At 39.8% G+C, this 12,137-nt stretch overlaps 1 protein-coding gene across 1 annotated transcript in view; it reads right to left on the bottom strand.

Moving 5' to 3' along the window:
- Nucleotides 1–11,880, bottom strand: part of RPL24 (ribosomal protein L24) — a 354,788-nt gene extending 342,908 nt beyond the window's left edge. The window contains exon 1 of the mRNA XM_077342129.1: nt 11,876–11,880. Within this exon, the coding sequence (XP_077198244.1) occupies nt 11,876–11,880 (5 nt within the window). The remainder of the gene's footprint in view (nt 1–11,875) is intronic.
- Nucleotides 11,881–12,137: the final 257 nt, after the last annotated feature.

Here is a 12,137-nt window from a genome sequence, read left to right on the forward strand (position 1 = left end):
ATAATTGCCTGATAAGGTGCACCACAATGGTTCTTGCTTCAGAAGAGCTATATCTGAAAAAGGTGGGTTTTTTTTTTCAAGGAAAGTTTAATCTCTTCTTGGCATGTTGGCAACTCTGTTTTACCTAAACATATAATGAAAGAAGTTACTTACAGATGAACCCTGTATATGATTACTCAAGAGTAAAACTTGCTTAGATTTTTTTCTAGGATAGCAGCCTTTTAAAAGTAATATGTAAGCAGTATATCCAGTAATAATAACATCCCCTTTCTGGAGAGAACTATAATACTTCAATAAGCTAATGTTCATACTATATCAGCCACTCATTTATTTGATGCATAAGCCCTAAGGCACCATCTAAAATGTTAAGGTCTGCAGGTTTGATGGCCAGCTATGGGAAATGCCCTCCTGTTCCTCAGTTCTGCAGTTTCCTTCATCAGTGGGTAGACTGACATACATCCCTGTCCTACTATTGGTGTCATTTTATAGAGCTGCCAACTCATCAGATAAAAGTGTTCTGTTCCTTTAATGGGAGCAGAATGGGATGTGATATCCTTCCATACCAGGAAAAGCTTCTGACTCCCAACCATTATTGAAGGAACCCATGGGGTGTTTTTTTGGTGTATTTTTTTTTTTTAGTCAGTTGGAACCAAAGTGAGTAGTTGTACTTTGATTATTTGTTTGGTCATGCTGGAGTGTAAGCAAAAGTTTCTATATTCAAGTATGCAGCTATGTGATGCTTTGCATTTGCTTCACTTATATCTTAATTCAACTTAATTAACTAAGTTAGGATTATATTATTACTAACAAGAAAGCCCATTGCAAGCAGGAATGCAATGGGCGCTAGGACCCAGGGACACTGGGTGGGGGTGCAGATCTCTCTCTCTCTCTCTCTCTCTCTCTCTCTCTCTCTCTCTCTCTCTCTCTCTCTCTCTCTCTCTCTCTCTCTCTCTGCATGTCTCTTGGTGTGCCTCACAGCAGACGGCATAGCAGTTAATTAGGAGGGAAGGAGGGCTGGTATGCAGTTTGAGGCCAGCTCTATCTATCTGTCTGTCTCTCTCCCTGCGTTGCAGCAGGGGCGGCTCTCTCTGTGTCTCTGTCAGTAGCTTGGGGCAGCTCTCTCTGTGTCTCTCTGTGCCTCCCTCACAGCAGGAGCGATAGGAGAGAAGGAGGGCTCGCGTTCAGTCTGGCAGAGCTCTGCGTGTCTGTTTCTGGCGCAGCTGAGAGGAACGTGACTAGCGTCCAGGGAGGGAGGGCAGGAGCTGCAAGGGCAAGGCCAATCAGGGTGCAGCCAGCATTGCTGGCTGCACCCTGATTGGCCATATTCCAACTTGGACAGCTGGACACGTTCCACCCCTCAAGGCTGTTTCACAGATATATAGAGGAACCATGGAGGATAAGGATTATTGGACTAATTAGAGTTGACACTGACACAGGTCAGCTGCTGGATATGCTACTTCTTATGAATGTGTGGTGTTATTTGCAGTATGTGAGAAACCTACCTCGCTTTCCCTTCCCACTTATGTACCTTTCTGAAATACTGAAACTTTCTCAAAGTTCCAGGAGACAAATTTTCATTACATCCATTGCAGAGTAGGGGGTGTCTTGGGTCATTTTGGGAATCTCTGAGCTGACCAGAAAAAATTAATTTCTGGTATAATTTTGGCTTGGGTATTCCTAAATTCACATACCAACTTTTAAATGCTATCCCACAGACCCATGCCCTATAACAGTTCATGACCCATATCAGGTTTGTAAACAAATCACTTGCCTAGAGCTGATGATTCCATTTTAGAACAATTTGGTTTGGAACAAGGCTGTGTATTTGCTATCATTGATCACGCCTGGTTTAATTATAAATCTCATAAAAAAGAAACATGATTCAGTTAACCTGATTCCATGGGGGTTAAGTTGTAAACAAAAAAAGCTTTATGTGTAAATTGATTTGCCTCGTTTTATTTAAATAAATTGTTGCAATTCGGAAGGTGGTTTAAAAGACAGCAGTTTTGCTTTAAGGATAAAAACATCATTACTAATTTCTAACTATAGAATTCTGTTGCCATTTTTTCTGGCTGCCCCTAGTGCCAGCAAGAATCCTCCAGTGGAGACAAACCTTGCATGGCAACCTTCCCTTCATCCCTGCTCCTGCTGCCTTGGGTGCAAAGGGCAATGACAAACACAATGTTCTGGAATTTTCAAGATTAGAAAAAACACCGCCTCCCCCAACCTAGAACTTGTAACAACTATCCTGAAAAATCAGCATAAGAAAACCTGCGCCCCCCCGCCAAAATACAATTCTGAAATTATCACATTTTTTTGACATGCACATCCCTGTTTATGGCTAGGTGGGAATGCTGGAGGCTTGGGAGGGGGGGGGGTTGAATTATTGCCTAACAGTGTATTCTCAAAAACACTTTCCAGCATGTAAGCATCAATCTGTAGACTTGAGCAGATCTATTAAGGATTACTCCATTCATTGCTAAAACAGAAGATTCATAAATTGCACTAGACTGTGAAACATTCCCCCCACCCTAGAAATGATCCCCTAATGTCAGGTTGGTTGATGTTGGGATGCCAGCCTCCAAGTGGGACCTAGAATTACTGCTCATCTCCAGACTTCAGGGATTACCTCCCCTGGAGGAAACAGATACTTTGGAAAGTAGATTTGTACCTTTTCCAGATGAGGGATTAGACCCAGGCTGGTGCTCATCTGATTGCAGGGCTAAGGAGTGCAATCTGGATTTTCAGATAGTTAGGTGGATAGAGAATTGGTTAGAGAACCACACACAAAGAGTTGTCAATGGTGTTTCATGCTCGGTCCTTTACAGTCTTCAAGCAAAGGTTGGATACACACTTTTCTTGGATGCTTTAGGATGCTGTGGGCTGATCCTGTGTTGAGCAGGGGGTTGGACTAGATGTATGGGCCCTTCCAACTCTATGATTCTGTAATCCTTGCTTCCAGATGACATTGGAGCTGGCATGGCGTCATCTCAGGGCTCCCTACAGTAAGGGAATGTGAATTCTTCCTACATTCCCTTCCATGCTGAAGGAGCCATCAGGACCTAGGCCAGGCCTGTGTGGCAGGGAAGAGTTGGGCGATCCAGGCCCAGCTACTCTCCTTGCCCTGGGCTGATTACAGTATCCCAGAAGGGACACAAAATGCCCTTGGGGGCTTCACAGCACTGTGCAGTGCCACCAAGCTGCCTGGGGCATTTTCTTTTTTTTGTTTAGGAACATGGTATTCCTACTGCATTCCTAAACAGGAAAAGAAACAGCCCCTGCCACCACCACTTTCCTGTGGTGGAACCCTTCTGCCAAGGCTGCCTCCTTTGGAGTCAGAAATTAGCATCATTACTGTGTATTAATGAAACAAACAAATACTTTGCACACACACTCCCAGCATTCAGAAATGGGGTATTTTTATTTATACTCCATCCTTTTCCCAGATGGGGATGTAAAGTGGATTACAATGTTCTGCATTTTATTCTCACAATAGCAACAACCCTATAAGGTTTGCTAGACTGAAGGAGTGACTAATTCCTTCAGGGAGTGGCTACCTCCAGTTAGACTAGGTACGTGCTTGGGATTTTCCACTCCACATGGCTAGGAAATTCCTTTGTTAAGCTGGGGCTACCACCCACTTCCTGTTCTTTGTGCATGTGCATAGCACACAGTTTAAACAGGTTCTCATTCAGGGAGGTTACCAATAATTTTGTATTTATGGATTATGGTTATTAAAACAATTAGTGATACAAAACCAGGCAATAAACTTTGCTCTCTTGACTTTTAATAATTAACCCAGGCAGTCAATTTTTAACTGAACTACAATGCTGTATTGTATAAGGCATTAGGAAAAGGACAACATCAACAAATCAGAACTAAATGTTAATGTCTTTTCATAGAAGACAATATGTTTTGAATAGTCTTCCTGCTAATATGTATATAACCATATTTAAGGTATGCTGCTGCAGAAATGTACATCAAAGAAAACTCAGTCTCTGTCAGTTTTTTTAATAAGCTTCAGTCAGAATCCAGCCAGCAGCAGGAATGTCAGGCAGAATCTCAGGCTATGCACAGTAATTTGGCAAAAGAAGGAATTGTACCTGAGGCCAACTGGACTCAGAAGAGCACCTGAATGCCTAACGGGTTTCAGCAGATCACAGGGCAAGCTCTGATCACTTTAGGAATTTCCAGGGCAGATGGTCTCTATGGTTAGACCAACGAAGTACTTGAGTACTAGCGGGGGGGGGGGGGGGAGATCATATATATCATTATTTTGCTCCTCTGATGGGAAGTAAAGGTCTCTGGTTAACATCTAATCTGTGTTAAGGGTTTTGAATTTATGCCAATCATGATGTTTACACTCAAGAACAGAATATGTAACTCCCAATTGCCTTTGGGGGAAGATTTTTCCCACTGCTTTCAAAATGGGAATTTCAATTCACTAAAACTATCAGCCTGCAAGCCTCTACCATTGTCACTACTATGGTTGCTCATCTCTAGCTCTGCAAGCAAAAATTCCTGCTTTGGAGGATGGACTCTGAGGCACTGTACCATTTCGAAGCTCCACCTCCAAACCTCAAGGAATATTTCCAACCCAGGGGTGGCCAACCTTCAGGTGGTGTCAGAATCCCCAAGGTTTCTGCCATGATTTACAATGTTTGGCTGTCCACTGTGTAACTACTTTTGAATTGTATTCTTTTGCCTTTGAATCTCCCTGCTGCAGTTAGTATCGCTTGTAGAATTAGACGCTGTGTCTAAAGGTCATTTTACTGGCACGCACATCGCAGCCAATGTTTGGGGTAGGTGTTGTGGGGGCTGGCCCAATCTGGGTGCGGCCAGCTGTGCCCGTATTGGCCTCCTGCGCCAAAAACAGAGTCCAGACACCGGACTGCCCCTAGTGCCATTTCCAAAATATATAGAGGCACTATGGTTAAGATAATTCCCTCCCAAGAATCACACTGATTGGAAAATGAAGCAAAGGAACCATCAACAATGGCACATCAGTTTTCATTCAGACATTATGACATTGCCTTGGTACAGTACTTATTTAACAGACCATCCTATTCACTCGTTCATGGGTATCACAAGATGTAGAGGCAGGACTTCAAATAATCAAATGACCAGTGGGATTCAGCTGCTAAATATTAGTCTGCCTTGTGGGTTCTGGAGAAATATGCTCATTGGTTTTATTTACTGTTTTAGTAGCAGCAATGTATGAATGTTAACCAGGACCTCAAAAGGTGATTCCTAAGATCAAATTAAGGATACCATTATATTTAATCATGAAAAAGGAAATAAACTATCAGAATGAAGGAAAGTGAGATACTCATGTCTAAGGATATACTGCCACCTTGCAACTTTTATATTAAATACAGCAAACCGAGATAATTTTAGTCCAGATCCTGTAAATTGTTTATTTAATATATTGCAAGTCATACACTTAAACCCAAATGTGACCAAGCACAGTTGTAATGCATGAGACCTATTGGGTTCCTATGTAATTAGCCTCTTTTTTTTACAGTGCATTTGGGCATCCTTTGCTTTTGTATTATTCAAAGTCCTATTTTTCTGTTAATAAATCACAACTTCAACCACAAACCTTCTTAGATTCCTCCCTTATTGTCAGTAACTATAGTTTTGGCAATTAAGTTAATCTTTGAAGACATTATCAATAACTTTTCATTATAAGTAACTTTTTAGTGGTAAAATTGACCTGAAATATTTAGATACAGACTTTATAGCTGAAAATATTTAAATGTTTCTACGGGACATACAGAAATAAGTGGGATTGCAGCACCCTAAATGTTGCAACAGAAATATACAGAAGTATTATGCATCACAGTTCATTAAAGAAAAATGGGTGAACGTTTTCTCAACACTATCATAACATTTTCTATTTCCTCGTTGCTATGATGGATGAGTGTGTAGCCATTACTAGTTTGAGTTCTTCATTTTTATAGCTTCTGACATGAAATAGAATCCAGTCCTAGATTTTCAGGTGCAACTGAATGTATAATAGACATAAATAAAATGGTCTTACTTTAAGGGATGGCTTTAATTTTACTGGATTTACAACATGTTTTTTTTTTAATTCTGTACAAATGATACATTTCAGAGCCAGTGTGATACAATGGTTAGAATGTCAACCATGGTGAGACCAGGATTCAAACCCCCAGCCATCACCTAAGCTCACTTAATGACTTTGGACCAGTGAACTCTACTCAGCCTCCCTTAGAGGGTTGTTGTGAAGATCCAATGGGGGTCATGTCTGCAGCTGTCCTGAACTACTTGGAGGATGTTGAGAAAATAAAAATAATAAACATGCCATGCTAAGTACTCCTTATGAAGTTAATGGCTTAGAAAGGTGTAACTCTGCTTAGCATAGCACTGTTAATGTCATTCCCCACAAATAAGGCGTATTCTGACTTACCTTTCTATTGGTTTCTTTAATGCAGCAATTTCTGAAATGTTTATCATCCATGTTTTGATTCTGGCCTTGAGAGTATCTTTGTATGTAAAGGCAGGTTGACCTATAGAATGAAGTCTCAAATTGATTATAGAGCACCACTTTCATATATATGAGGATGCCCATATACAGATCAATAGCACACTGGGAGTTTGAGAGCTTAAGAATCCTGCCTTGCCAATTTTATATTACAAATAGACAGCAAAGATGATCACTACACAGAGCACTGGAAAATAAAGTATGACTTTATGGTTGCAGCCTTTTGAATCCTCTTCAAAGGTTAGGAAGTTGAAAGGTTTGAGTCCCATTCAAAGGTTAAGTAAACATGTACGATCCTATTTTATACTAAATCAGACAAGTGGCTATGAAAAGTTTATGAGCTTTGTGCTGGATAATCATCCTCATTGTTTTGCTCCTACTACATGTCATGTAAAATGAACGAAACTAAAATGGGGGCCTTTATGGTAGACCTTTATAGTAATGTTTTTGCCATTGAAATTCTCCCACCAGCTTCAGTGAGGTTTTCTAAATGAGAAAAGTCTGAAAATGATAATCCACTATCCTTCCTGTTTGCCAAAACATAAAGATGAAAAGGAAACCTACTACTCATATAAATGCCCGCTGGGACTAATTAAACTGATTTCACTCAACAAGCAGTTAGATCTGAATTATAGTCATGAATAAGTTAGATCTTAATTAAAGTCATGTATGGGGTGCAAAAGGCAATGTTATACATGCATGGAAGCTGCTTGGTAATAAGTGGAAATTAGTATTAATAATATTTTGTATATGAGATTCAGCTTCCAATTTTTCTTGTGTATTGTACTCCAGTTTGCTCATCTTGTTTCAGTGACTAGAGTTTCATAAGCACTCCATCAAGTTACTGCTACTAGCAGATACCAGATACAATCGTATTGATTTTTTTAAAAAAACACCAAAATACAAAATTAATTTTGAAACATTAGTCATCAATAAGGCTATTTCAAGCCTTTCTGGTTTCCAAGAAGTGGTTCTTATTTTAGTCCTGTTGGAAGGGCACATTCTCATAGTCTAGACTTATCACTTTGCCCAATTTACAGCCCAAGAATTGCTTCCTAATGAAATTCAGACAAGCTATAGACAGAGGATCTTGGCCTTTCAGATTACCTTTAATCTTTTTCTAGGCAACCACATCTGATATAACCACCATTCCTCACATTTAGCCTACATTAAAGTAGTATTTGGTTTTTTCTCTGCTAACAGGTCAGAGATAATTGGTCAGAATCTGTCTGCAACATGGAAGGAAGGAATGGAGAAAGATGCGTTATAGGTATGCCTTCATATTGGTTGAAGAGAGAGAAAGGGGTCAGTTCCGGATCCTGAGACTTTTTCCAACAAAAGATCAGAAGGGAAGTCACTGGCCAGGGAGAGAATTGATATCCATAGGGCCTTGGTTACCTTTCAGCTAGAAAATTCAACAATCTAATTAGATCAATCTAAACTAAGAACCTCTTAGTGTGAAATAATAATGAGGATATGATTCTTTGTATGACTGTTAATATGAAAGTTGTTTGTTTGTTTGTTTTTTGCCTAAGTTTATGTATGTATTAATTTCAAATGCTTCTAACCCACTTTTTCCAATTTGGAATACAAGCTTAAAATGACAGGTAATTAAAAAAAACAATGTTAAAAGAACTCCTTGTAATAACAACAGTAACTGCAACAGAAACCTAAATAAAAACCAATCTCAGGAGCCAGACTATAACCTGCCACTATCCTCCTTAGAAAGTGCTCTTAAGTAGCTCCCTTTTATGGTGCTTCCCAAAGGTCATTCTACAATCATCAGGGTGAGGGCAGGGGTTAATACAAAGAAAGCCTAAGAGTTTTCAGCAGTACACTTCAACTGCCTGCAAGAGGAAACGGTCAAAAGAGACTGCTGGCATTTTGTTACCAAGAGATTTATGGATGAGCATACTATGTTTGACAGTTGCGGCTCAGATCTGGTTGGCTCACAGCTACGCTAGTCAATCAGGCGCTTGCAGGTGCTTTTTGCCCCTGTGCAGTAAGTGAAATTGATTCTACTCAGGGTCATGGGTGGTCAGTACAGGCAGCTAAATGACATGGGAGCCATACCTCTCATAAGGCTGTGTGAAAATGCACAGGCATGAGAAAACTTCAGTTACAAAGATGAAATTAACACCAAGTAGTGAGACTTAATTTTATTTAAAGGCTTTACTTAAATATTAACAAATGCAAGTGAGAATACAGAGCTCTGTGGAACCACCCCAGTTGAGACTCAAACTACAGGTTCTGCGATTCCAATGACAACCTTCTGAATAGATTAAAGTGGGTAGCCGTGTTGGTCTGAAGCAGCACAACAAAACAAAATCAGAGTCCAGTGGCGCCTTCAACTATGATTTGTTCAAGGTGTGAGCTTTTGAGTGTGATGAAGAGTGCTTGCACTCGAAAGCTCACACCTTGAATAAATCTTTGTCGGTCTTAATAGTGCCACTGGACTTCTGAATAAATACAGATAAAAGTACAACTTTAACTCACTTGAGCTGTTCCCAAAAGACTAACTTCAGGAATAGAAAAAATAACATCTGTGAAGACATGCAATTTTTATTTGGAGTTTGAGCTAGGTATGTGGATTTGACTAAACTGAGCCCAAACCCCACCCCCTAAAAATACCTTACCAGTATTATATAGGTATTAGTGAAGCCGATTACAGATTATTTGACTTGATCGGCTACTGGTATAGCTGATCCAAATAAAATGGGATGGGACGGTCCAGTTTCCCCATCTGTTCAAGCATGAAACAAAGATTTGGAGGAATTAAGACTAGAAAGACATCCCATGGCCTTTCCAAATGATTGCTCTAAAACTGACCTAGCCCTAACACTTACCTAGACTAACCACTCCCCATCCTGAACCATACTGAAGCTAACCCTAACCCTAACCCTAAAATTAACCCCAATATGAATCCTTATTTTTACATGTTTATATTATGCAAAATAATGTGAAAAATATTTCTACATCCCATGGCCTTTCTGAAACATCACTCTAACTCTTCCCCAGCCCTAATGTTCCTTCTAAGACTAACCCTAAATTATAGGTAAGCTAACCCTAACCCTAAACTTAAAACCAATATGAATCTTTATGTTTTAAATATATTTTTATATCTAAAATAATTTGAAAAAATATTTATACATGCCATGGCCATTCTGAACAATCACTCTATATCTTCCATAGTTGTAATGTTTGTTCCCTTTAAGACTAACCACTCTCCATCCTGAACTATAAGTAAGCTAACCCAAACCCTAACCCTAAAATGAATCCCAATATGAATCCTTATTTTTTACGTTTTTATATGTAAAATAATGTAATTGTTTAAATAGCCCATGGACTTTATGAACCATCACTCATACTGTTCCCTAGCCCTAACACTGCATCTAAGATTAACAACTCCCTAAACTGAACCATAACTAACCCTAACCCTAACATTAATCCCAATACGATCCTTTTTTTTTTTTTACATATTTTACATGTAAAATAATGTAAAAAAAGTTTTATATCCCATGGCCTTTCCAAAACACTCGTCCTTAGCCCTAACACTCCCTTGAAGACTAAGCACTCCCCATTCCAAACCATACATAATCTAAATCCTAACCATAACCCTAATATTTACCCCAATATGAATCTACGCAGTTGTCAGGTCAGACCAGTGGCTTTAGTTAAGCTGAAAATGGAGTCTGGCCAGGCCTGATTCCTGGCTGACTAGAGAACATGGAGTCTGGCTTTGGCATAAGCCTAGGCTGGTAGTGGAGGACACAGGTCATTGGGCAGTGATGAGGGGTTCCTCATACATAACCATCCCCCCACGTCTGAATGAATTAACTTGCTAATTCAAGTCTTTTTTCATTCAGACTAATGTATGCTTGTCATGGTTCAGAGCAGAACTGTTCTACCTGTTCTACCTGTTCTAACTGTTCGGGAGGGTTAGCACCACCCATGAACTTTATGATCTTCAGATCAGCATCTGCTCCTTGGCCCCAAATATGTGAAATTGGCCTTGACTATGCCCAGGGCTTTTCCGGACCTGGCCCCAGCCTGTTGGAACAAGGTCCTGGGAGAGGTCAGAGCCCTGAAGGACTTTAATCAGTTCCACAGGGCCTGTAAGATGGAGCTGCTCCACCAGATTTATGAACAAATACGGACAAAAGGGACGGTTTGTAGAGTCTACAATCAAAAAGAGAGGGGAAAAAAACTATCCCTAGGCTACTAACAGTATTTTCAAAATTTATACAGAATAAAGAAAATGTCTCTTTGTTCTATGTTGCATTATTGTAGGGTCCAACCCGAACGGTTTCTAGATATGTCCCATTTTCAAAGGGTGATTTTCCTCAGTGATTGTCCTCTCACTCTTAAGTAATTTGGTAATCCAAATAAATACTTCAATACCTCTACTGAATTGTTAAAAGTATACACCAGCTTTTGGCTCTGCACTTTAGGGATGCTAGTAATCCAACTGTTCCCACCAGATTTATGGTCAAGGTCCACAATAACATCCACCAATAACCAATAACATCCACTGCTGGGAGGAGGAGAACTAGAAGATTAGCTCTCTGTTAAAGGAATTGAAATTTTAGTTGGGGTTGCTGGATAAATTATAAATGCTTTAACATGTTAAACCTTTGTGTTGATTTTACTGTTGTCACCTGCTCTGAGCAACTAAGAAGGGTGGGTTAGAAATAATAAATTATTATCATCATCATCATCATCATCATCATCATCATCATCATCATCATCATCATCATCATCATCTCACAGCATGCTTACCACTCCGAGTGTGACTTTGGGCAGGACAGTCAACCTCTGTGAGGGAAGGGGGAGCACTCTTGGGAGCTGATATCACCTTTTAAAAGCTTGCTAGATCCTCTCCATGGCAGTCTTGTGGAAATGCAATCCCATGTGTTTCATGCACAGAAGGCCACTCAATGAACAGCAGTTACAAGTGCAACTCTCTTTTCTGCTTCAAATGTAGTAGCAGAAGAGTGACTCATCTCCTCCTCTGTGCTTCTAATGTCTGCACTTTCATGCAGACTTGCCCATAGCTCTGTGCACTCATGTCTCATTGTTCTTAGCATGATTAAATCATTGCAGGATGGTAGCCTGAGTTTATTACTACTTTTTAGTTTGGAAGATTTTATTGCTTCGCAGCATGAAACACCCACATGAATAGTGAGGGGAAGTGGAGGTCATAGTGCCACATAAAAGCTAATATTCCCAGAAACTACTGAGTGTATAGTAGATAAGGTGTTTTCAGTCATATTGGCAGCTGGAATCCAAGAAATGATTGCCTGTCACCTTGATGGATAGATTATGATGGGTTGTACTTAATAAATCCCCATGATCTGTATATTGTTATTCATAATGAATTATTGCTCATAAGCATTGAGGTGTTTAAAGTGTTTGGAATATAGTAAACAGAAAACAGGTGTTGAGTGTTTGCAAAACCAGGTAATAGACTTCATGTTTGTTAGCAAGGAGGATATATTTAATCATACGTATTAACTATGTCTAGTGATTCTTAACATAGACTAGGAATGGAGATGAATGTCTCGCATGTATTCTTTAAGAGAATTGTGTTTCAATGAAATACCTAAAGAAACACAACCCTTTGCTTCCA

This window comes from Paroedura picta, chromosome 6 (genome assembly GCF_049243985.1).
Source record: "Paroedura picta isolate Pp20150507F chromosome 6, Ppicta_v3.0, whole genome shotgun sequence".
Taxonomy (NCBI): domain Eukaryota; kingdom Metazoa; phylum Chordata; class Lepidosauria; order Squamata; family Gekkonidae; genus Paroedura; species Paroedura picta.